The sequence below is a fragment of the Hemicordylus capensis genome, chromosome 1 (genome assembly GCF_027244095.1).
Source record: "Hemicordylus capensis ecotype Gifberg chromosome 1, rHemCap1.1.pri, whole genome shotgun sequence".
Taxonomy (NCBI): Eukaryota; Metazoa; Chordata; class Lepidosauria; order Squamata; family Cordylidae; genus Hemicordylus; species Hemicordylus capensis.
This window is the reverse complement of record NC_069657.1, coordinates 85,846,891-85,873,713: the sequence shown is the minus strand read 5'-3', so window position 1 is coordinate 85,873,713 and position 26,823 is coordinate 85,846,891. Positions and strand designations below refer to the sequence as shown.

The 26,823-nt window shown below is 42.7% G+C and overlaps 1 protein-coding gene and 1 long non-coding RNA gene across 3 annotated transcripts in view; one reads left to right on the top strand and one right to left on the bottom strand.

Moving 5' to 3' along the window:
- The window catches only part of CRY2 (cryptochrome circadian regulator 2), a 49,066-nt gene extending 30,613 nt beyond the window's left edge, over positions 1-18,453 (top strand). For both annotated transcript variants that reach the window (XM_053259197.1, XM_053259192.1), the window contains exons 5-12: positions 630-718; positions 1,918-2,058; positions 4,811-5,122; positions 6,260-6,411; positions 6,553-6,755; positions 8,844-8,933; positions 10,326-10,471; positions 15,902-18,453. In XM_053259197.1, coding sequence (XP_053115172.1) covers positions 630-718; positions 1,918-2,058; positions 4,811-5,122; positions 6,260-6,411; positions 6,553-6,755; positions 8,844-8,933; positions 10,326-10,471; positions 15,902-15,919 — 1,151 coding nt within the window. In that variant the 3' untranslated portion in view covers positions 15,920-18,453. The remainder of the gene's footprint in view (positions 1-629; positions 719-1,917; positions 2,059-4,810; positions 5,123-6,259; positions 6,412-6,552; positions 6,756-8,843; positions 8,934-10,325; positions 10,472-15,901) is intronic.
- LOC128328970 (uncharacterized) lies at positions 14,611-25,738 on the bottom strand. Its single transcript, XR_008309475.1, has 3 exons — positions 25,588-25,738; positions 24,278-24,330; positions 14,611-14,956 (listed from the first exon to the last, which is right to left on the bottom strand). It is a non-coding gene; the product is annotated as an uncharacterized LOC128328970 (long non-coding RNA).
- Between the last annotated feature and the right edge of the window lie 1,085 nt (positions 25,739-26,823).

Genomic DNA, 26,823 nt, shown 5'->3' with positions numbered 1-26,823 from the left:
TCTATTCCAGTAGGCCACAGTTTGAAAAGCAGCCCCTGCAACAGTTCCAGTTTGCAGGAAGGACTGTGAGGATGAGATGGCATCCGTCCCCATTTGAGCCTGAGTGTTGTACCCCTAAAGCTCTGTCACTCTGCTCTTATTGCAAGCTGTGGTGCCAGCCATTTCATTCCCAGCAGGTGAAAGTAGTTGTGAACTCCTTATGTGGCAGATTAGACTGCCAAGCTTGTCACTAAGCAGGTTGTTTAAATTAAGAAGTGAACAAGTGGAAACTGCTCCCGGCTCCATCTATCATGTGCAGTCTCTGGAGGGGATACTATAATATTCCAAGGTGGATGACAGTCATATTGCTAACTTTTTTCTTTCAGTTGGTGGTTTTGTTTTCATGGCTTATAATATAGTAAGTTTGCAGAAGAATAAGACCTTTCTGTGACAAACATATATGCTGTAGGTGTATGTCCCTTATGGTAGCCCTTATTCAAAGGGGCCCTCTGCTGGCTACAGGTGATCATTTCATGCTGAATTAAGACTGCCTGGTTAGCAAACACATAGTACAAGACTTCCATTTAAGATAGACTTTCTGCCTAATCCTTGATTTCTAGATTAACACACGCACACCCTTTCTCTCTCAGGTTTTCCCACTGAGGGTCTTGCTCCAGCTGTTTGGCAAGGAGGGGAGACTGAAGCCTTAACACGTCTGGATAAGCACCTCGAAAGAAAGGTAATCCTGCAAAAGCACCTTTTAAGGAAAAGGTCACCTTTGCTATGCTACTTGCCATTAAATTGTGCTATCCGCTGAACTTCCCTAAATTCATTGGGTATAAATATGCCAGTGAATTAGCGAGTCTACAAAAATAACAGTAATATCTCTACTGCTAATAAGGAGAGTTGCAGGCCAAAGATCTTCATTATTTTCTCTCTCTCTGCTTAAATGAATATTAAATCCTAAATAGTGTCTCATACCATTTCCCTTTTAATCTAGGGATCAGGTCCATCATTGTTTTCCTGGGCCAACCATAAGACAGAAGATTAAAATGATCTTATTTTAGTAAACAGTGACTGATTTTTACTGCTGGTTTTATTTATTTATTTATTGGTGGCTCTGTGTGTGTTATGCAAGCTTTATGCGTCATTCTGATAGTTATTTTATTTTGTATATTGACGTTATTGTGGTGGCTTATCTTAATTTGTAAGCCGAATTGAGAAATTAGAAAGATGGGATATAAGCTCTCTATACCTCTGTATTTTGTGTTATCTATATATTTTTTTTAGGAGTGTTAGACTTCTCATACCTTTTCATATTGATATATATGCAAACAGATTGCCAGTATTTCTGCTGCATTATACACCCTTGCCACCTGAAAAACTGGTTTAAACATTATCAACTGACTGAGCAAGAGTAAAGCTATGTGGTACAGTTGCAATAGGAGTTTGGAGACTTCCCTCAGAATTAGTTCTAAGTACTATGAATAAAAATCAAGGCTGTGTGGTATCCCTCTGCAGTGCTCTTTAATATCACTCTTTAATATATTTCCGTTTCTGACAAACTATAAGGATCTTAACTTTTATGTCTGTGCTGGCATGACTTTTTTGGTGTGGTAGCAATTGACAGCCTGCCCTCATGGACATTCCTAGTGTGTATTGGAGGTGTAACTCCATTGCATGAGCTAATGCTGGATGGGCTGTGAGTTTCAGAGCTGAGGAAGTAAGGTCTGTCACATGGGACAACCAAGTTGTGACACAGAGAGCACTTTGGGTGGCTAAAGTACTTCCCAGTTCTTTGCAGCCCTAAATGTTAAGGTATCTGGAACTGATTGGTTTGCTAATAGTAGCAATTGTATATTCAGCTTCATAGAACCTGGATTTTTCATGTCCACTTCTTTGTTCTCTTCCCCTCCTCCCATCCCAAAATCTCTCAAGGCATGGGTTGCAAACTATGAAAAACCACGGATGAATGCTAATTCATTGCTGGCCAGCCCTACAGGGCTCAGTCCCTACCTTCGGTTTGGTTGCTTGTCCTGCCGCTTATTCTACTATCGTCTTTGGGAACTATACAAAAAGGTAAGAAATACAAGATTGAAAGGAATCGGCTTGCTTCAGCCAGAATATATAGGCCAGGAATCAATAGCTGCAAGCATTTAGTGAGATGCTGATTCGTTTCATATCTCTAATCAAGTTTCCCTCTGGCTACATCCCTCTTGCTCCTTTCCATACTCCAGTCATTAAGAAGATCATCCCTTAATATTCATGGAGTCTCCAAGAGGAGGATGAGAGAGTGACTTTTATACCCCGGTTTCCTAGTTTCCAGTGGCTAGGTGGGAGTGATGAGCAACTGCCAGATGGAGGGAATATACCTTATGTTGCTCTCAGCTCTAAAGTGCTTTTCAAGGTGTAGAGGAATATCAAGACAACGCAATAAAAAAATATAATCTCATAGCCAAGAGCTTCCTTTGAAATCCTCACTTTCAAATAATATACACCTCTATCTTTTCTAAGCCTCTTAATGGCACAGTCTGGAAACACGTTGTTTGGTTGTGTCAGCAGTAAGGAATGATGGCATATCTAGACACCAAAAGATAAGAACACCCACCCACCAAGTCCTGCTATGCTGCCTCTTCGTGGTGCAGGGAGCCGAGTGTTCCTGAGAGCAATGAGCAAAGTATGCCGGGAGGTATACTCCCAATAGGGTAACCCAAAGCACGAAGGTCATCCCAGCTGCCCAGCTAAAGCAAGCAGGCACCTATAATGGGCAGCAGCAATATAGGAAGGTGCTGGAGGCAGACAATCACTTTAGTGACAACTACAAAGGCATCATTTCATGCTATCTATGTGGTCACTAAGAGTCGACACTGACTTGACAGCACTTAATAAATCTATCAGCTTAGAGGAGAACACCCAGTCCAGAATCATAATCAGTTTACTTGTTTGAATTCTTCCAGTTTTCCGTTGCAAGAAAAAAAATAGTGCTTTTCTATAGTTGGAACCTCTCCCAAGTATCTTTTAAATCATTTAACATGTCTTTGTTCATCAATGCTTCACATTGATAGACTCTGATGTATGGAGACCTTGTTAGGAATAGTCCACAACTTTTTCTCTTTGTTTTGATGGGAATCGCACTCCTTCTCTGGTATAGTGACATTAGCTGCAGTTCCTTCTGTATTTGTTCACCTCATTGGACCACTCAGAGCAATTTTTCTCAGCTAAATTTAAAAAATAAATTATAGCCCATTTTTTTACTTGTGGCACATGGTGAGCCAGATAAGAGAACTCAAATAGCCTTGCAAAGACTATCCTGATGAATCGGTGATAGAATAACTCTTTGATATCAATTTCCTAAGAGACCTTTCAGTGAGCATTCTATGAAGGTAGTTGCCACTTCTAAACCCTCTGATAGATTCCTACCACTACAGACTATATGCCAGGTTTCAACTGGTCCATGCCAATGTCATTCATCACACACTATGCTCTTGACACCAGAGCTCAACAAGATGCAGCTTTTGGTAGAACACTTCTCCGTTCTCTATTTGCATCACTTCTGCACACTCTTCGAGGCAGGTCATCTTACTGTCCACCGATCAATGTGAAGCACAGAGAGCATGAAGAACAGGTTGCATACCTGTAACTTTGGTTCTTCTTGTGGTCATTTGTGACTTCACACACACCTACCCATCCTCCCCACAACTCCAGTTGTGACAGACCCAAACTGAGAGAGGAACTGAAAATACTAGAGATGTGTGAACCAGCTCAAGGTTGAGATGCCGTCCCTGTTCAGTTTGCGGTTGAGCCGAACACACATGGGCCAGTTCAGGGGTGCCAGACATGGTTACTTCAGCAGTCCGGGCGGTGTGTGTGTGTGTGTGAAGCCACAGGAGGGGGCCCATGGGAGGCGGGGTCTCCATCTGCTTCCCCTCCCCCCACTCTCCCACAGGTCATTTTGGCCCTCTGTGAGCGCACCTCCAAAATGACTGACGCGTGCTCAGAGGGCCAAAATGGCTGGCGAGAGGCCAGCGGGGGGGGACAGGAAGCCACTGGAGGACACACGTGCCCTGCAGCTGCAGCAGCACTCCCCAAGGCCCTCAGCAGCGATAAGTGTGATCTTTTTTAAAAAAAAAAAACGTTAACCGCGTCTAGCACCCCCCGAACCAACTTGAATTCGAACAGAACCGGGCCCTTGTTCGGGGTGCCAGAACCAGGCAAACCGGTTTTGTGCACATCCCTAGTAGCAACAGGTCACTATACTAGAGAGGGAGTGGGGTTCACGCCAAAATGAAGAGAGAAGAAAGAAAGCTGTGTAAAGTTCCCAACTAGGTCTCCACACTTAAGCCCATTGGAGCCCAGATGACAACTAGAAGAACAAAAAACAACAACCCATAAACAGACTGTTGTTCAGTAGACAGTAATTCTCAGTTGTCCCACCACGCAAGAAAACTGCCTTTCCCCTTCTGGGTTTCATCTCTTCCTGTGGATTTCATACACAATACAAGTTAATTGTTCCTAGTAAAGGAGTGTTTGGGAAAACAACTCTGCTGTTCTGAGACTTGCTGTCTTGTAGGTATGTGTGCACGGACCGCAGACTGATCTGAATTCGGGCGGCAGCTCATACTGTGGTCCATGCACATCCCTACTGTTTTGTCCTCTGAGTAGAAGTCTCCTGCAGATTTCAACAAGTTCACATAGGAAGTTTTCTAAAGAGACTGCTCAATTCAGAACTTGCATGAACTGTACAGAGTGTGCAGATTTCATCTGCTGATTGTGCCCAACAGCCTGGACACCTTCTTATTTTTTGCACCTTTTCTCCTTGTGTCCCCTCTAGGTGAAACGGAACAGCAGTCCACCACTCTCCCTATACGGCCAGTTACTCTGGAGAGAATTTTTTTATACAGCTGCCACAAACAATCCCAAATTTGATCGTATGGATGGGAATCCGATCTGTATCCAGATCCCATGGGACAGGAATCCTGAAGCCTTGGCAAAATGGGCAGAAGGCAAGACGGGCTTCCCCTGGATTGATGCCATCATGACGCAATTGAGACAGGAGGGTTGGATTCATCATCTGGCCCGGCATGCTGTCGCCTGCTTTCTGACCAGAGGTGACCTGTGGATCAGCTGGGAGTCTGGAGTGCGGGTGAGTTGTGAAGAGTATAGACCAGGCCTGCTCAACTTCGGCCCCCCAGATGGTTTTGGACTACAACTCCCATCTTCCCCAGCCACAGTGGCCAATAGCCAGGGATTATGGGAGTTGTAGGCCAACATCTGCAGGAGGGCCGAAGTTGAGCAGCACTGGTATAGACGGTACATTAGCAACAAAAGGCTATGGAACAATTTTATAGGTAGCATAGCATTGCTATAACTTCTGTTATAAAATAATTTCAGAGAACCCCTGTGTAATTCTGTATGACTCCCTAAGAATCTTCTCAAACTAAGGTACTAAAGTAGTCTCCAGTAAGCATTTTCTATTGTTTGGGCCCATTTGAGAAATCACTGAAGCCCCACTGCAATATTAACATAAAAGTAGTAATCCATTTTATGAGACCAAATAACGGGAAAACAGCTGAAACCATGATAGGCAAATCTCCAGAAACCAAATTCGACCAGGGCATATTTTAATAAAGGCATCTTTTGTTTTGGTTTAGGGATGTGCACGAATTGCAATTTGAACAGTGATTTGCAGCACATCCTCAGCACCTTTAAAAGGGAGGACGCCCAGACCTCCTGCTGAGGCGCTTGCTGCCACCCCACCCCCCCAACTGTCATTGCAGGGTGGCGCTTCCCCCAGTTGTGCTCATGCGGCAGCAGCCATTTGCGTGGTTAGCATGGTTGCGGAGACCATGTGTGTGTCGGTGTTGCGGGGAGCGGTGCTGAAACAGGAAGTGGCAGTGAGCGGCTTCCTGTTCTCCCTTTTAAAGGTGCTGGGTGTGTGCTGCAAATTTCTGTTCGAATGGCAATTCATGCACATCCCTATTTTGGTTGTGGTTGCAGTTTGTCGTTGTCCGTTGAGAGAACATGGCAGCGAGCAACTCCAGACTGAAAATATGTATGTTCCTTGTCTGAATGGACTACTTATTCTGCAAACTTATGTTTTGGGGTTATCTAACACATTTGTATCAGTCTCCAAGTCCTGGGTCACTGAATGTTCTGTGTCTGCCTCAGTCATCAATCAAAACTTGAACCACCAATTTAATATGACATCACTTCTGACCCCTACCACTGAGGCCTACCTTGAAGAGATTCCATTACATTCCTCACTCTCCCTTGCTTACAGGTATTTGATGAGTTGCTGCTGGATGCAGACTTCAGTGTGAATTCAGGAAGCTGGATGTGGCTTTCTTGCAGTGCTTTCTTCCAACAGTTCTTCCATTGCTATTGTCCTGTTGGCTTTGGACGTCGTACAGATCCCAGTGGTGACTATGTCAGGTGAGGAATTTGGCCAGTTCTGCTTCTGACTTTGTCAAGAATGCAGGCTTGTCTCCTTATGTAATTGGAACAGCTGTCTTCGAACACAATGAATTTACAATGCTATGAGAGTATACCAGTCTCTTTCTATTTGTGCTTCAGGCGATATCTGCCCAAGTTGAAAGGCTTTCCCTCACGATATATTTATGAGCCCTGGAATGCTCCTGAGTCAGTGCAGAAGGCAGCAAAATGTATCATTGGGGTGGATTATCCCAAACCCATGGTGAACCATGCAGAGACCAGCCGACTGAACATCGAGCGAATGAAACAGATCTACCAGCAACTTTCGCGCTACAGAGGCCTTTGTAAGTGCTAACAATTGCAACATGGATTTGAGTTAGCAAATGCCTTTACAAGATAGAAACAGTTTCTTCTAGAAATAAATCTGTACTCCTAGCATACTGTGAATGGCTCAGCATAATAGCTATAAAAATAAAAAGGGGTGGATTTAGAATTTAATGTTCAAAACTGAAATTGAATACAGACTACTAGGGATCTGTTACGTGTTGCACTAGCCTATACTCAATCTTAATTCTTTATTGATTACCTCACTTGGTTACTGCAACATGTTTTTAACAAGGAGCAAAACATATAGAGAAGAGAGAACATTTTGCATAAAAATATATATAAAGATGTAGAATACTCTGTCCATCCAGGAAAACAAAGATATCGTTCATGATCTTTAAATTTCATTGCTCACCTTTATAGTTCACGTATATAATCTGAAAATTGTTACCATGAATCTTTCAGGCTAACTAATGCCATTTGCCTACTTAACTAGGTAAGTGATTCTCTTATATTTAGCAGATCGAAAGCAACCGGCCCTATTCAGCCCCAGCACAGAATTCTCCAGTGGCAGCTGCTGGTGTCTCCCTTGTGTTTTGTCTTAGACTAGTTCTTTGGAGACAGGGAACCACCTTATTTTTATTCTTTTTTTATGTAAACCACTCTGAATTTTTTTTGTTGAAAAGTGGTTTATAGTAGTACATGGTAAACCTACCTGTTTCTCACAGTAAAGCACAGATTGTTGCATAATCGGATCAGCCCTTATAAAGAGCAACTAATCTCTCTCTGAAGCCATTATAAAGGGGAATGCATAAAACATAGCCCTCGATATACAGTTGGAATTGAGTGCCAAACAGTTCCAAAGAGTATTGGTTCTCTTCATCAAATGAGTGCTCTGCCAATTTGTCATGCTTTCCATATTTCAAGCAACTGTTGACAAAACTGCCCTCTGGCTGTAATTGGAACACTAATAGCTGAAGTTTATTTATAAATTAGATTGGAGTGTTATGGATTAGATGCCTTGGACAACAAAACCCATAGACCACCACTACTACTTTGTTCAACTTTTTTTGCACTTTTTATCCAAAATATAGTAAACATTTTTAACCAACAAACATTATTAATTTTAATCCATGTAAAAGACTAGCAACCACAGATATCCCCCTATAGCCATAAAGGAGATAATAAAATATCACTACCTTCACAATACCATCTTACTATCTATATATTTAATTCTCCTGGGTGTGCCTTGGAATGTGCGTCCCAGCGCCCAGCTGATTGTCTGGGTGACAGAGGCGCCTGATTGGCTGAGGCGCACCCAGGAGGATTGGTCGCCGTGGCAGCGGGCCCGGCTATGGAGGCCAGAGGCGGCAAGGCCCAGGAGCGGGGAAAGAAAGGGGGGCAGAAGTGGCAGTGGGGAGGAGAGGCGGCTGGGCCCGACATGGGCCAGCCGTGGTCAGGAAGCGGAGACTGGGGCAGAAGGTGGGGGGAAGAGGTAACTGCCGGCCCCAAAGAGCTCACATGTGCTCTGTGCAGGGTTGGCTAGTAAATATTAAAATCCATGTTAAATTTTACTTTCTGGACAAAAGCGGACTCCACTGAATACAGAAAAATGAACTTATTTAACTCTTTCCTTTCACTCTTATAAACTGTTAATTTTCAACATTTGGAGCAACACCCAAAACTTATTCCACCATTCAGTAACCGAGAAAGAATTAGTCCTTCCAGTGCCTTGTAATCCTACTTTTCTCAAATTACCACAATTTACAGAACATGGAATCTTCAGTTTGTTTCATTGAAAACATTGCTCAAATTAGCATCATACAAGCAGTGTATTCAATAGGTTTATTGATCTCTCTCAAATGCTACACATGTAAATTAGTTGCAGCTCTCAGTTTAAGATCGAATGTTTCTTCAAAGGGGCAGATTCCATGGCCCTAGGGTTTTAATGAAAGTGATTTGATACATTAGGACTAAGATAACAAGTAAGTCAGTACTCAGGTCTTGATTCAAGTGAATATATCTGTGTTATAGGCTAGTCCATATTATACTCCAGTTGGCAATGAAAACGTGTTCTTTAATGGAGACATTATCACTACTTTCCATAGGTTTACTAGCCTCTGTCCCTTCCTGCATGGAAGACCTCGGCAGTCCAGTCACAGACCCTTCTGCAGTCCAGGGAAACTGCACCAGTACAGGTAGGCAGGCGCTGTCCATAAATTATATGAATCCTTTAATGGGCACTAGGAGCCCATAAATGACGGTAAGATTCGTTTTACAATCAATAGAAGTGATAGGGTATAGCTCTTACTCAGCTAGACTTGCTTGGGAGTTCAGCAAAGCCTGTTTCTAGAAGTACATAAGACTGAAGTGAATCAGTGAACAGCTTCTAAACCCTTTTGTACTTGGGGGCAACTTGAGAGAATATTTAAAGATGTAAACTCGAATTAACATCTGACTAGTTTTGAACACTTACACAGGGCTGAAGAACAAAAGATCCGTGCTGCCTTCAGTGTTGAAATGAAATCATAAGGGGAGTCAAGCTATAGTTCTTCTTTGCATTGTATTTGTCCCTTAACTAGTACCGACTCTCTGTTGCAAATGCTTGTATGCTTAATAAACTGTATCTTAATCAACTGTATTCAAGCAAGACAGAGGTGCTCTTTGTGGGGGATCGGAATTTAAGGGATGAGTTAGATCTTCCTCTGCTGGATGGGGTTACACTCCCCCAGAAGGAACAGGTACGCAGCTTGGGAGTGCTCTTGGATCCAAGCCTCACCATGGTATCTCAGGTGGAGGCTATGGCCAGGAGCGCTTTCTATCAGCTTCAGCTGATTCTACAGCTGCGTCCATTCCTTGAAGAGAACGATCTCAAAACAATGGTGCATCAGCCGGTAACCTCCAGGCTTGACTACTGCATTGTGCTCTTCGTGGGGCTGCCTTTGTACGTAGTTCAGAAACTTCAGTTAGTTCAAAATGCGTGAGCCAGATTGGTCTCGGGGGGGTAACCCGGAGAGACCATATTATGCCTGTCTTAAAACAGCTGCACTGGCTGCCGATATGTTTCTGGGCGAAATACAAAGTGCTGGTTATTACCTTTTAAAGCTCTGAACGGCTTGGGTCTGGGTTACCTTAGAGAGCGCCTTCGGTATGATCCCCATCACTCATTGAGGTCATCTGGAGAGGTCCGTCTCCAGTTACCACCAGGACATCTGGTGACGACTCGGAACCGGGCCTTTTCTGTAGGTGCTCCTGGTCTATGGAATGCATTCCCGGCAGACATCCGCAGTTTAGGCTCACTGTCGGCCTTTAAGAGAGCCCTAAAAACCTATTTGTTTGGCCTGGCCTTCCAAGGCTTGTAAAGTGGTGCTGGTTTTTTAAGTATTTTAATTGGTTTTAAATGATTTTAACCGTTTTTGAATTGTTTATAGCATTGTGTTTGAATTGTGGGTTTTATGTCTTTTTAAAAAGTTGTACACCACCCAGAGCCTCTGGATGGGGCGATTTATAAATGTAATAAACAAACAATAAATATTTGAGGCTCCTGAGCCAGAGGAATGATCCAGTGATTCTTCATTACCCTTTTGCAGTACCAAGGCTGTACCACTGTGGCCAAACTTCTCCAAAACGGAAGTATGATGTGGTTGTAGAGGAGCGCAACGAAGAGCTATACAAACGAGCCAGGGTGATGGCCCTGCAAATTCCAAAGAATCCACAGCAAGAACTTGTGAGAGATGTGAGTAGTAAGCAAAACTGGATGTGAGCCCACCCAGTCAGGTAACACAGCTGTCTATTACTTGACAGCAGTCCAGCCATCACGATATAGGAGAACCTCACTAATCGCAGACTCAGTATCGACAGTTCCGCGTATCCACGGTCGGGTGATTGACACCTGACCTAAGTATACACGAGGGGAAATGGCTTTTAAAGGGTTAACCTCAGCATATCTGAGGGTCATATTCCATGCATACCTTGGAGGTTCTTTCTGGCTGCCATTTTGAAATTGGGAGCCTCAAAATGGCTCCTTAAAAAATTTGGGGGGAAACCAAAATTTTTGGCCAATTTCTTACTAATTGGGGGCACTGATGGTTACCTGTGAAGCATGATAGGCCACTTCCACCCTGCATTTAAAGGGCCATTTAACCCTTTTTGGCCATTTTCCCAACCTCAGGGAACCTAACCCCTGCATTTGCATTGGCCAAATGCCTCTGTATTCTTGGTTTCTGTATTTGCGGTTGTAGTGGAGAACAGAAACCCCTGTAAATGTGGAGGTTCTCCTGTATCTGAATATTCAGTGGAATATTCCATTCCATTGAAAGGGCTAGTTGTAATTGCTTTATGCAGAAGGATGCTGCTATAATCCTAGCTCCTGTTTAATGACACTGCCAAGTTTGTCCAAATAGAAAGGATAAAGTATGTATTGCTTATGAAGAACACAAACTCCTCTTCTGGATAATTCTGTTCTTGTTTCCCTGTTCCATTTTGCTTTTTGAATTAGCCCACTTAAAGGGTTAGCTGTGAATGGCTTCAGACACTTTGTAATGTGTGGGGAGCACAAAGCTGAAGTGATGTTTTGTGGTAGTCTTGCTGCTGTAATGTCCACAGTAAACATTTGTCCCAGAACTGGGAGCTTGTGCATCTTGCTACAAGAGTTAGATGTGATCATTCTGCTTTGGATATGGCAGAGGAACGTGGAGAATAGGAAGAGCAAGTCTCTTGAACTTCCTGTTCCTCTCATGTTATGTAGTATCAGAAGCCAAAATTACTACTTGGCACGATGACTTTGAAAGTTAAGAAATAAAATATCGGGTCATTGCATTCCAAGCTGGCATTTTATACTTTCGGCTCATGGTTTTAAAAAACTGCAAATGCTCTTCAAAAGTAATTAGAAAACATTGCTATTTTCTGGTTTGTTTACCAGGGAAAGGAAGGAGGAAGGAAGGGTATTAAAAATAAACTCTGGACAACCATTACTGCCTGGATGAACTTGTTGCTTTCTGTCGAGTCACCTGGAGGTTTTGTCAAGCTAGAACTTGCCAAACTGGTCACCAGGGGGCAGTACCATGTTACACTTCTTATTCTTTCATCTTTGACTGATGCGGTTGAAAGCTAGCCTCCCAGCTTCCTTTATCTAAAGGGAAAGCTTTGCATCTCAGTGCCGAAGCTTTATCTTTATTCTCAGCTTGCCTAAAGGAGTTTTATATGCTTAGCACATGTTTGTCTCCTTCTTCAGAGTTGCTCAAGACACTATACATGAAGTTCATTCTATTAATCTTTGAAGGAATCCTGTGAAGGAGGTTGTCTGAGAGACACCATTTTGCTGAAGGATACTCAATTAGTTTCATAGATTGGTGGACTTTTGAATCCAGGTCTATCTAGTCCAAGTCAATCCCAACGCCCAGTGCCGGGAAAGATATGCTGACATTGGGTGAGTTGTCCAAACCCATCTGTGTTGGAATATCCTACCCTACTTGTGGTTCTGAACCAGACATCTATAACTTACTCCAAATTTAGGTTACAGATGTCCTGTTTGGAACCACATGGGGTAGAATATGCCAGTGTTGCCGGGTTCAGATGACATGCCCAATATCAGCATAACCTTCCTGACACTGGAAGCATGGGTGTAGCGTCCATTGGACAAGGGGGGATATTTGTCCCCTGGCCTGGTTCGGGACCCACAAGGCTTGGGGTGTGCCCTGCCGCTGACACCCTTTCCACACTGGGCACTGGTGCCCTGCAGCTAAGGCGTATGTGTGCTTTCCGTGCATGATGGCAAGAGAATACGCACACTGGGGCTGGACTTCCTTTTGCCTTCTCCCACGCTTCCTCCTCCCGGCTGCTGTGACCATGCTGCCTGGCCCCAATCCACCACCGCCCCGGCAGAGGACAGCAGCGCTGTGCCCAGCCCAGCTCCGCACCATGGAGCCAGTGCTGCTGCTGGCCACGGTGGCGGACATCCTCCCGCAAAAACCAGCAGAAGGGAAGGCTTGGGTGGGTTGGGTTGCCCCACCCCCTTGTGTCTGATGTCAGCTGCAGGGGGCATGGCTTGGGGCACAATGGAGGCAGTGTTCCCTCTAATTTTTTTTTTCATCTGTGTGTGTACAGTAATTAGATTTGTTCTGGGTGACACTATTAAGGTAGTGTGTGTACACATGCTTTCAGGGTGGGGCCTCCCTGATTCAACCTGAGCGGTATCTAAAATTAACTGAGTGGACATCAGAAAATGCGTGGGCTTGCGCACGCCTTAGAGGGAACACTGGATTGAAGTCCCCTAGCTGCAATTTGTCCCCTGATTGCCAGGAAGCTCACTACACCCCTGACTGGAAGTTAGGCATACAAGCAAGTGTTCTACGAACCAGTGGTCCAGCTGGTTCTCCCTGACATATGAAGCCAGCCTGTATCGGTTACAGTAATGCTTCTTCTTTCCCCTTTCAGCTACTATTCCTTAATTATCTGTCTTGGAGCTTTCCCCTCTCTTGTTCCTGTTAATAGTCTGTTGTCACTTTCATCGACAACTTGGAGTTCTACTTTGCTGCCTTGAATCTATCTTCATCTTCTCTTTCTAATATCTTGCTTGCTTGTTTTCTGACTAGAAAGCAAGCAATCAGCCTTTACTGTAGTTTCTGGCCAACATAAATTGTGTTAATTGTTTTAACTTTGTTAAATGGTGTTTCAATTGTTTAGATTTTATATGGTTTTAAGTTTGATTTGTAAATTATTGTATTTTGTGTTGATTTCGTTAACCGCCCAGAGCTGTTGGATGGGATAGTATATAGAAATGAAATAAATAAAAAGATTACATTAAAACAACATTAAGGCAGCATTAAAACAAGCTATACCCCAAACTGTGAAGACAGTAGAGAGGCTAAAATTTATACACTGTTAAGCTGCAGTGAACTACAGGTGAAACTTGGAAAATTAGAATATCGTGCAAAAGTCCATTAATTTCAGTAATGCAAATTAAAAGGTGAAACTGATATATGAGACAGACGCATTACATGCAAAGTGAGATAAGTCAAGCCTTAATTTGTTATAATTGTGATGAGCATGGCGTACAGCTCATGAAAACCCCAAATCCACAATCTCAGAAAATTAGACTATTACATGGAACCAAGAAGACAAGGATTGAAGAATAGAACAATATCGGACCTCTGAAAAGTATACAGTGTACTGTGCTTGATTGGCCAGCAAACTCGCCTGACCTGACCCCATAGAGAATCTATGGGGCATTGCCAAGAGAAGGATGAGAGACATGAGACCAAATAATGCAGAATTGCTGAAGGCCGCTAATGAAGCATCCTGGTCTTCCATAATACCTCATCAGTGCCACAGGCTGATAGCATCCATGCCACGCCGCATTGAGGCAGTAATTGCTGCAAACCAAGTACTGAATACATATGCATGCTTATACTTTTCAGAGGTCCGATATTGTTCTATTCTTCAATCCTTGTCTTCTTGGTTCCATGTAATATTCTAATTTTCTGAGATTGTGGATTTGGGGTTTTCATGAGCTGTACGCCATGATCATCACAATTATAACAAATTAAGGCTTGACTTATCTCGCTTTGCATGTAATGCGTCTGTCTCATATATCAGTTTCACCTTTTAATTTGCATTACTGAAATTAATGGACTTCTGCACGATATTCTAATTTTCCGAGTTTCACCTGTATCTTAAAACTAGGGTTAAAATGGGTAAATGAATATAAAATGGGTAAGGCATCATCTCATATTGCGTGGGAGATGGCAGTGGTAAACTCTTCCTTTATTCTACCAAAGACAACCACAGGGCTCTGTGGTTGCCAGGAATCAACACCGACTTGACGGCACACTTTACCTTTTAAGACTGTATAAAAGCTTTGATTGACTGATTAAGTGCTGTCAAGTCAATGTTTGATTTGTTTATTTATTTAACATATTTTTATACCGCCCAAAACTTACATCTCTGGGCGATACAACCAGATAAAAACAAAGGTAAAACATTAGTGAAAGACAAAAACAAGAAATTTTAAAAAAAACAGCAATTAAAAAAAATTAAAAATGATATTCTAAAAAGAACCTTAAATTAAAACAATATCAGTTAAAAGCCTAGGTGAACAGATGTCTTTAAAGACTTTTTAAAAATTGTCAGAGATGGGGAGGCTCTTATTTCACTAGGGAGCGCATGTTGACTCTTAGCGACCACATAGATTCTCTCCAGGATAATCTGTCTTCAACTTGGCCTTAGGGGGGGAAAAAAGCTTAATAAAAGCTTTAGGTGGTTAAAATCTTAAAATCAGTAAACATTGTAAAATGCTGTGGAGTTTTAAACTAAACTGTGTGAACATGCGCTGTCGGCATAGTTCTTGCTGTCTGTCAGGGTTATTGCCCTAATCTCTATTTACCTAATACTGACTTGTTGGTCTATCAACTGTTTTGGTCACTCTGAATTCTGTTGATTTTTCCCCCTTTTCACCCAAGTTCAGAACCTGTCCTCCATGAGTTCATCTAAGTCCCTTTTGAAGCCATTCAAGCTACTGGCCATATCCACATCCCATGGCAGAGAATTCCATAGATTTAATTATGCACTGTGTGAAAACCCTCCTTTTGGTCTCAGATATCTTGATCTTCAGTTCTATGGGATGACTCCTGATTCTAGTGTTGTGAGAGATGGAGTAAAATTTCTCTGTCCACTCTTGCTACTCCATGCATAATTTTATACACCTCTATCCTGTCTCCCTGCAGTCTTCTCTCTTCTAAACTAAAAAGCCCCAGATGCTGTAACCAGAAACTCTCCTCTTCGCTATATATTGGATTACTATTTATTTTGCACCAATGGCTGCACCTTGTTCCTTCTCTCTGGAACTCATTACTTTCCAACATCCTCTTTGCAAGTATTGCAACTGTCTTGATCTTTTGTAGTTAACCTGTGGACAGAGTTTGTCAAATTAAGGCACAGAGTCTAATGTTTGAGGTGATCTGCTATTAATAATACCACCATCATAATGGCTTTTCAGCTGGTGACTTAAGAACTATGTTCCTGATATGAACAAGTGGTTCATATCGGTGGCACCACAGTTTTCTGCTCAGATTTTTGTTTTAAAGGAACAAGACAAAATGAGAAGCTTATGCACATGTGAGATATAGTAGTAAAAAACTAATCTTTTGGCACTTTCATTTCTTTACAGCCTGAAATGGGAAATTGACAAGGCAAAAATCGTGTACCGGAGCAGCCACTACAATAGTAGAGAAGTGTTTCTGCCAGTAGGATCAGAACATTGACCAGCTTCACCTGTCGAATGTCTGTTTGCATGTATAACCCAGATGGCTACCACACAAGGATTCTGCAACCTCTGTTCAGGATGTAGTGAGCAAGATTCATCAATAAACTAAAGCCCAGGGAACAAATCTCTGGCTTTCTTGATATACATTTGGAATAAGCCAAGAAAAGACACTGGAGTGAAATCTACTCATTCCTAAGTATATCCCAGCTACCTTGTATGGGATCCACTTGTTGCTCCATTTGAGAGCATCTTTCTTGAGGATTCTCTCATCACTGTTGATTGATTAACAGGTGAACAGAGATGAACCATGCAAAAATATTTCATGGTGCTCAACATACGGTAGTTCTAGGAACCTGCACCTATTAAACACTCCAACACACACACACACACTTGAAATTCAGACAGGAATAACGTCATGTACCAGATGGGTGCATCAATAAAAGAATGCATAGGCTGCCATAAGGTAGCATTGAGTAACAGTTACAGTGACCAATTTGACCTAGGACAGCAATAGTAAGATTGTAAAAAGGGCAATAACTACACTGTTAGACCAGAAAGGCCACTCTGGCCCTCCCACCACTTGATGTTCATATTACTACTCATTGGTTCTGAAATGAGGTATTCTAGGCACTTGGATCGTTTGCCTACGGGCAGGGTTGTATATATGTTGCAATTCTTCAGAAGCATTTAAAAGGCTACAGAGTTCTGCTTCCATAAAATCTCAGCTTTCATTTGTTTACAGAAGCAAGTTTCAACTATAAAAATGTGCTTGAAAGTATGTACATAATGTCTGAAATATCAGACACCAGAGGAGTTGCTGAACAAAATTTCCAGAAGTCGGAAGGGGCAGCTTCTGTGTGCTTTAGCTCCTGGCCTCTGCCATGACTAGCAGAAACAGAATAAATTAAGCAGAATAAGAGAAATTGCATGAACTTACTTGCATAAGTTACACACTTCACAAAACTCTGCTTTGTCGTGACAGAAATTAGATTACTTCAGCATTTTTAAAGAAGCAGAGGATTAACACAGTCCTGCCTATTTGTAAATTTTCTTCCTGTTAGTAAACTCCTCAGGAGCTTTGCTTGGTGTGTGATGGGAGGAGACTTTTCTGCAGTCCTTACAGTGCAGAATTGTCATCCTTATTGCAAGAAGCTCCTGGAGCTGATTTAACCAAGTCTGTTGTGGTGACTTGTGCAGATTCAGTGTGCCATTGGGGTGAAGCGAAGTTGAAAGCTCTCTTCTGTATGTGTGTTTTTTTCTTCAGCAATTCCCTTCTGGTGTGGTTTATTCCCCGCTTTCCAGCTGTAGGTTGCAGTTCATTTGCATCTCTCTTTAAATACTCCCTGAATTCCATGCTTTGCACTACATGCTTGCCCTCACCGTATTGAGCACTTGGAATTCTAACTTTGTAGTTCCTTCAGATTATTTATCACATTCCCTTCATTTGTCTCCAGTATAGCCTTGGCAGGGCTGCTGACCCCTTCCCTGGCCCAGAGCAGTCCAAAATATCATGTTTTTGTGACCTTGAGAAGAGACTGTTTGATGTAGCTGGTACCATGCAGTGAAATGAGTTGTCCAAAGTAGTATTTTTTTTTTCAGTGTAAAAACCACTTTGATCATGTAGCACTTAGATTCAAAGAAGCTTATCACATGGTTTTTCAGCAGTATATGGAGCTACAACACACCCAGATGGCCTACTCTCTTCTTACGGGATCATTGACTTTGTTAAAGATGGGGATCTATGCTTTGGACCATTGAAAAGGTGAAGGACAAACTCTACGATACCCCAGACTTTGTAGACATGGGACAGGGATGCATTTTTAGAAGTTGTATCATTAAAATTAAGGTGAATGTAGAAAACCATTTTTAGTAGCTCTTCTCTGGAAATCTTATTCAAGACACTTTTCTAGTGAAAGACTTGGGCACATTTCCCAAGCAGACAGATTACCTCTTCAGGCCTCATGTTGGTGTCCTTACTTTCTAAGCCATTATTCCTGACTCCACCTCAAGAGAGCCAAGAATAATTCATTTTATTTGGTGTCCTGTTAAGTGTGAGCGCTGGAAGATATTCCCCTCGGGATGGAGCTGCTCTGGGAAAAGCAGAAGGTTCCAAGTTCCCTCCCTGGCATCTCCAAGATAGGGCTGAGAGAGATTCCTGCCTGCAACCTTGGAGAAGCTGCTGCCAGTCTGTGTAGACCATACTGAGCTAGATAGACCAATGGTCTGTCTCAGTATATGGCAGTTTCCTATGTTCCTTCTAAATATTTAGCCACAAACTGATTGTGGTGGAGGGAAGGAGAAGGGGATAGCCCTGTTCTATACGACAGAGTAGGAAAGAAATGCACTTTCTACACTTCAAATTCAGAAACGGTGACTTCTCTAATTTGAAATGTTTTCCTGCTTTTACAATTGTTGTGTACCTAATAACTTGTTTTATAAATGTCTTTATCCCTCTATTTGATTGAGTTCTTCATTGGTGAGTGAAATGAGTCCAAGATTACTTTGTATTGAGTGTCAGCAAGACTGGATCCACTTGGAGAATTTCTAGATTTGGGGATAGATTTTAAACAGTTTAGAAAAATGGATGGTTCCTTTTTTCAAGTCTCTTTAAATAGTTCAAATATTTCAATAGTGATGACAAAGAGCACTCAAAAACATTACCATGCATTCTATGCAGAATTGTATGTTTTGCTCTCAAGTAAAACAAATTATACTCAATAAGGAAAGTTATTCCTTATTGAGTAGAAGGATGGCATGAGGAGATGAGAAGGGAGTTCCCCTTACAAGAAAAGGGTCAGTAATGGGGCAGCAGGGAGAGGTGACTATGCTGTTTGCTCCTCAAAAATGTACACTTTTGTCTCAGTCCAGAGTTCTCTGAATTGGCTTACATTTACAAATGTATGTATTAAAATATTATCCAGCCTTTCCCCTTCTAAAAAAAAAAAGGCACTCAGGGTTTTCTGGTTGGGATTAGGGTCTTCAGTTGCGAGTGGAGAGGTTGCAAGGACTCCAGTTTGGGCAAAGAGGGCCACATGGTTAACGCCACGACTGAAAAAGCTGTTCAGCATGCTACTGCCAACTGAGCTTCCAATGGTGGTGGGAAACAACACCAGCTGACCTTGGGGAACAGGCAACTTCGTTATCTTTCAGCTGTCCTACTCCCAAGCTGTTCAGTACTTTAAAGGTAAGAGTCAGCACCTGGAACTGAGCCCAGAAACAAATCTGCAACCAGTTCAGTGGGCATAGCATAGGCTTGTGCCCGAAACGTTTCGGAGGCCATTATGAAGGCCTCCGAAATGTTTCGGCGCTGGGGGCAGTTTCGGTGCCGAAACGCCGACGGGGGTAGCTCTTTAAGGGTGGGGGAGGGTGTACTCACCCCTCCCACCACATTTCCCCCGCCCGCACACTGTCGTTTTGAAGCCCGCCCCGTTTCCCCCGCTGGCCGGAAGTCGCGCACAATGGGCACACACACGCTCACGACTTCCAGCCGACGGGGGAAACGGGGCAGCAGGGAGTACACCCTCCCCCGCCCTTAAAGTGCTACCCCCCGTCGGCACCGAAGATCTTCGTGCACATCCCTAGCATAGCAATGACATGAATGAATCATGATACCTGGTGCTTGTCAGTACTATGTCTGTGTAGTAGCATTCTGCACTAACTGAAGTTTCTGAATGGTCTTCAAGAGCAGCCCCATATAAAGCACGTTGAACAAATCCAATCTTGATATACCCAATGTGTGGATAACTAACTAGATCCCTGACCCAGAAGTTGAATGTAGCAGCAGTGAAAAGCTGCTTGGATGCTGAGGGAGGCAAGTGAAGCAGCAGGGAGTATCCTGCCCTACTGATGCCCCAATGATGTGCTGCCTGTGGTGACTTACACCACACCTCATGGAAGGGCCACCCTGTAGAACCCCCATGTTCAGGGGTGGTATACAACTGGTGCCCAGTTGTTGGGAGTGGGGGTAAGAACAACGGAGTACTACTACCTTCATGACCTGATTGTGGACTTTCCCAGAGGCCTCTAGATGGTGACTATGGGAAATGGAATGCAGGACTTAATGGACCCTTGGTCTGATCCAGCAGTGCTCCTCTGTATAGGTTAATTGTGCACTGCAAAGAGGCTTTTCCAGCTACTCTGAAAGCAAATAATGAGCAGCATCCTGTGGTATGCAGGGCACTCTTTTTTGCTGCCCACAGATTGCATATTGACTGCCAGTACTAATCCTCTGAAGAAATTTGGAGAGCAATTCAGGTATATTTAAGACATAGGATCTTTATCATTTACCTCAGGAGACTGGGTTGCGCTTATAGAGAATATGACAAAAACACATTATGGAGATGGACTTGGAACTTACTAGGCATCATAGTTGCATATAGCAACCCAAGAGCTAATCTGAAAGAGGTGCCATAATATTTGTTGGCCAAAAGTAGAACAGGAATCCTAGTTCAATTACAACTGTTGCTGAAATATCAAATAGTCGTTTCCCTTAAAGTGTTAGGTCAGCAGTATGGTGGTCTAGCTTTATGGAACAGAGTCAAAATCTGTAGAGGAAGAATGGCAATTCAGTCCCCAAATAGCAGAGCAAAACCAGTTTGAGAAAGCAGCAACAGTTCTTTACTACTTAAGAACTACAAGGATTTATTAAAGAAACTGTAACATACAAATGTGAAAAAGCCTGCAACTTAATTTTAGCTGTAGCTCCTAGCTGAAGAGAGACCAAAACAAAAAGCCATCTCTGGAGAGACAAAATGGAGACTAACATTGGGAGAACAAAGAGGGCAGGAGTCCAGCACTCTTATCCATGACCCTAACCCCTGCCCCCATGGTCACTATGAGACATTGCAGCTGAGAGCTGATGCTGCCAGGGTCCTAGCTCCAACAAAATCAACTTGTGGGTTGCTGGCATGAATATGAGTAAAAATGTGGTGGTATTAGCTTTTTGGAGTCCTGAAATTACAAAAGATTATTCAACCATATCTAATTTGTGTGGGATGGACTAGAACACATACCTGAAGGATCTGAGGTGGCTGACATTAAGTGCTTTAAAAATTAAATCTTGTCTTCAGCTGACTGGATTTGTTATTGAGAAATCTGAAATTCTCTTTAGCTACACAGTTCTTTCGGATTATGCTTTGCTGGGCTTCTTTGCAAGTCATCTGAAAGATGTATGAATTCTGATTACGTGAACAGAGAATAGTCCTAAAATCATAAGGGAAGGTGGTAACACTTTAAAAGCATAGCCGTTCATTAAATGTGTGTTTTCTATTTGACATATTAAAATCATTTCTACATTGGAAAGGGCTTCTTGGAAACTGGGAGAATGACTGATCAAAGACCTTTCTTATATAAAGTCTTTAAAGTATTTTGGAGTACATTTAGCCTAGATGGGCGGGTGGTGATTAGTGGGTGACATCTTGCACACTTGGAGGGATTTAGGGGGCATGATAAGAGCCTTCACACAATTTGCTGCCCCAGCTTTGCCTGCACAGACATCATTGCACAAAAGCCATTAGACTTCCAAGTACTGTGTGTTCTCCAGAAAGCTCTGCAAGATTAGGAACATATCATTGACCCTCCGCATTATGTTCCCAGTCTTGCTGAACCTTTAGAGTTGTGCAAGGGCTCTTCTTGTGCCCCCATAATCCCTCCAAAGCATGCATGTAGTTATTCTTGAGCATGTGTCCCCACCCAAGTGATACCCTGTGGCAGTAAAAAGTTGAGTTGCAGGTATGCAGTCCCCAACTAGTGCTGTTTTTATTTGTCTCTGTATCACATATCTGCCAGTGATATTCTTACATCTCTCCCTGTCCCGTCCACCATCATGCAATGATATTAAATATATATTATTGACAGCAGTGATCTTCATTGTTTTTCAAGCGGGGAACCACTTTGTAAATAAAAAAGCCCCAACTTAAACTTGAGAGCCATTTCTCACTGTGCTGACCACCACACAGTATTGCACTTTTCTTGGTGCTGGGAAGGCCCTTTAAGAGAGATGGAGCGCTCTCAAGAGCTTTATGGGGAAAGGACTAGGAAGGTCTGTACTTCCCAGCACTCTGTGCATGCCTTCCAGGTTGGTGCAAGGACTCAAGAGTGCTGTGTCCTTAAAGGATCACACACACCCCGGGTTGGGCAGGGCACAGCACTGCATGGTGGAAACAGTCATCTCCTCATAGTGCCAGGGGGACTGTGCGGAGTATTCAGCTTTGACCAAAGCTTCATACTGGCCCAATAAACAATTAGACAGAGAGCTGCCTTTAGGGTTAATAGGGGCCTGCCATGGATCCCTGGGGATTACAGTGAAGATGAGAGAGAAAGAGACATAAACAACAATCAGGGGAAAAACTTCTGGTGGTGACCTGGTGGCTTAGCAGATTTCATGGAAAAGCACCCACAGTGAATCCTTTTCTGGACTGGATGTCTGGATTACTTCCAGGAGGCTTCATCCAGGTTGTCTTATTTGAAATAGGCAGTCTGTAACTGAGAGCCTGTAAATGGGTACCTTGATTTGCATTTGTGCCTGAAAAAAACTCTGCTTGCCTTGAACAATTAAGTTCAATAATATTTCCAGGCATGGAGAGAGAAACTTGAGTGGGAGATCAGAATCAGATAATATAGATTTGCAAACAGGCAGATACAAGAAGTAAAAAATTGATTGCTACACTGTGCACTTAAGCCAACAGAAATTTGTCTTTGATTTCAATGACAAGGATTGCACTCAAAGTGCAATTTAGTTCTTTAATCAATGACAGACTCCCCCCTCTAGTGGAGTTGGGCACATACAGTCTGATCCTATGTGTACTCAGAAGTTAGCCCATAGTAATCAATGGAACTTATTCCAAGATACAGGTGCATTGAATGAATTTATTATGGGTATTCAATGGACACCTGGAGAATGATTAGCGTTTAGTCCTCAGGTTTTTATACTGTATTTCTTTGGATTACCAAACCAGATCTCAAATGTGTATTGCACCATTAGTCATAATAATCCTCGATTTTCTCCTGCCTATAGCACGTATACACTGTTTGGTGGTTACAGTTGCAGTAACTGTCACAAATGTGAGTATTCCTGATCTCAAGATCTCCAATTTTAAGCATTAATATACAGTACATCAGATAAAATTAAGGGATAATGTTGGAGGCTGAGCTATATATCCAAACCTAGTTTGTTTAGTCATTCAACCACTATTGACTACAAGATGCAGACTTGTAGACTTTGGGACTCTTCTGTCACACCACCTCCCCCTTTTGTTTTGCATAACATCCAGCTGGAAGAAGAATTATGGAGAACTTGACAGCTAGTTGACTACTCTTTGGTATTTTAAACTGGTTCTAATAAAGTTCTTACCCTACTTTGGCAGTTGCATTGTCTTCAGACAGTATGGGCAGCCTCACATGTAACGGCAGCAAGTAAGTAGGGAAGAGCCATCAGTTCTCTCTAAGCACGTGCAGCTTCCATGACATCTGAACCTGCCAATGTTAGCTGGAAAAGACTGGTAACCCACCTCAGTCCAACTCTGTCAACCCTTCAAATGTCTGGTCCCACATGTTGGGCTGAATTGAGTTACCAACATTCTCCACTTGACATAGGCAGATTCAGAAGTTATGGAAGCAGAAACAGTAACAGGAGAGCGTACGCGGTGGGAAGCAGGAGCTCTTTTGCATTTACTTACTGCCATTTCATGTGAAGCCACCCTATGTCGCGCTTTTTGCTGTGGAGAATCTCTGGCATAAGCTATGAAGACAATTCTGGCTCCATAAAAAGAAAGTTACATTCGTATTGCAGCCTGCTTTCTAAGTTGTTTTGTTTGTTTGTTTGTTTGGCTTGAGTCCCACTTCAGCACTGCAGAAAGCAACACACAATGTTTTGCACTTATGCTTACAATAGGGTCAAGATGGTACAAACTGGGATAGCACTTACAAACTGGTGAAAATACAAATACAGTAAGTGCAAAGTCAAATGAAACACTTAGATGTTTTAAATGCATAAAATTAGATAGAACATACAGTACAAAGATATATCTAAACACAGACTGTTGTACTAAATTCAAGTGAAGATGAGACAAAATTGACACACGTAGTGTTCTATGATACCTTCATCGGTCAATACAGAAAGCATCCAAGATGTTTTTCATTGGACACCAAAATATTTTTTCATGATGGATGCAACACTCCTTTTAAAGTAACAAGAAGTACAAACAAACACTTCATTGCAATGTACAACATAATAATTATTAGAAAAATAATAGGGTAGACTTTAAGTTTTTCATAACTTACAGCTGTTGTCTCTCTAAAAGAATCCTCTTTGCAAATGCCCAGTGTTGGTCTTACTAAAAGCAAAGCAAAAACAAAGAATTTTGCAAACTCTGCTTTATAAAACTGATTGTGAGAAACTGTCATGTTCCTTTTGATATACTTAATACAGTGAAAAGCTCTCTTGTGTTCTTAGAAATGGCTGGTTTAGCAACAGCTGTATCTGCTGCTCTTGAATCGCTGCAAAGGCTCCCCTTCTTAAAGAAATGTATCTTTGAGTAGTATTACAAAAAACCCTGAAATATCCAGCTTATCATTTAAGCCCAGAGAAGACATGCTTTGGGTCAAATGCAAGCATCTCATTTCCTTTTATAACTCTATAACTCCACAGTCATAATACAGTATCAACCTTTCTATAATCAAATAGATTATAGAATTATAATAGAAATAGAAATAATAATAAATAATATAAATATTTATTTATTTTATTTATTTATCAAATTTGTATACCGCCCCAAACTTTCATCTCTGGGTGATTTACAATAACATAAAACCAGTTAAAAACATATACAAAAACTTAAAAACACTTTAACAATTTAAAAATAACCAGAGATTAAAACCCAAAAATATTAGGAAGCTGAGAAAGCTTGGGCGAAAAGATGGGTTTTCAGGTGTTTTTTTGAAAATTGCCAGAGATGGGGAGGATCATTTCTCAGCAGGGAGCGCATTCCACAATCTCGGGCAGCGACCGAGAAGGCCCGTCTCTGTGTAGCCACCAAATGAGTTGGCAGTAACTGGAGACGGACCTCCTGAGAGGACCTCAATGGGCGATGGGGCTTGTAATGATGAAGACGCTCTCTTAAATACCCAGGGCCTAAGCTGTTTAGGACTTTGTAAGTTATAACTAGCCCTTTGTATTTTGTTTGGAAACCTATTGGCAGCCAGTATAACTCCATCAGTAAAGGAGTCACATGGTCTCTCTGAGATGACCCAGAGACCAACCTGGCTGCCAGGTTCTGAACCAACTGATGTTTCCGGACTATGTACAAAGGCAGCCCCATGTAGAGGGCATTACAAAAGTCAAGTCTGGAGGTTACCAACAGATGTACCACTGTTTTGAGGTCGTTGATCTCGAGAAACAGGCGCAGCTGGCGTATCAGCCAAAGCTGATAGAAAGCACCCCTGGCCACCACCTCAACCTGAGAAACCAGGGAGAGATGTGAATCCAGAAGTACTCCCAGACTGCGAACCTGTTCCTTTTGTGGAAGTGTGACCCCTTCTAGAACAGGCAGATCAAAATCATCTCTAGAGTTCTGACCCCGCACAATAAGTACCTCCGTCTTATCAGGATTCTGCTTCAGTTTATTCTCCCTCATCCAGCCCATTAGGGCTTCCAGGCAGGCATTTAGGGAGGATATGCCAGCTCTTGAAGAAGTTGACATGGAGAAATAGATCTGGGTGTCATCAGCGTACTGGTAACACCCAGCTCCAGATCCCCTGATGATCTCTCCCAGCGGTTTCATGTAGATGTTAAAAACCTTTGGAGAAAGTATGGAGCCTTGAGGGACACCATACTTAAGCTCAGATTTTGAAGAGCAACAGTCTCCAATTGACACCATCTGGAATCTATCCGAAAGGTAGGAGCTGTAAAACAGTGCCTCCCACCCCCAACCCCCTCAGACATTCCAGAAGGATACGATGGTCGATAGTATCGAAAGCTGCCGAGAGATCCAAAAGGACCAACAGAGTCACACTTCCTCTGTCAATTCCCAACTGGAGATCATCCATCAGGCCGACCAAGGCAGTCTCCACCCCATAGCCCGCCCGAGAACCAGTTTGAAATGGATCTAGATAATCAGTTTCTTCCAAGACCGCCTGGAGCTGAGAGGCCACCACCCTCTCAATTACCTTGCCCAGCCAATGGAGGTTGGAAACTGGCCTATAATTGCTCAACTCTGAGGGATCTAATGCAGGATTCTTTAGAAGAGGTCTAATGATTGCCTGCTTAAGACAAGGAGGCATCCTGCCCTCCCTCAGAGAAGCATTTATTATTTCCACCAGGCTGTCTACAACAACCTCCCTACTAGATCAAACAAGTCATGTTGGACAAGGGTCAAGAGAACAAGTAGTAGGCCTCACCGCTCCAAGCAGCTTGTCCACATCCTCAGGAGTCACAGACTGAAACTGATCCAGTTGAATCACATAAGAGGAGTCGTTGGGCATCTCCAGCTCAGATATCAAATTAATTGTTGAGTCTCCATCTAGGTCGGTCCGAATCAGAGAGATTTTATCTGCGAAAAACTCTTTAAACACATCACAGTGGGTAACCGATAACTCCAAATTCTGGTTCAAGGGAGGGGAAGCAGATACTAGTCCCCTCACAGCCCTGAACAACTCCGCTGGACGTGAACTCGCAGAGACAATACGGGCAGGGGAAAAACGCCTCTTTGCTGCACGTATTGCCTGAGCAGAGATCTTTAGATGTGCTCTATGTCGCAATCTGTCAGAGTTGAGTCTTCCTCCACCTGCATTCCAGTTGCCTACCTTGCCGCTTCAGCCCCCGTAGGTCT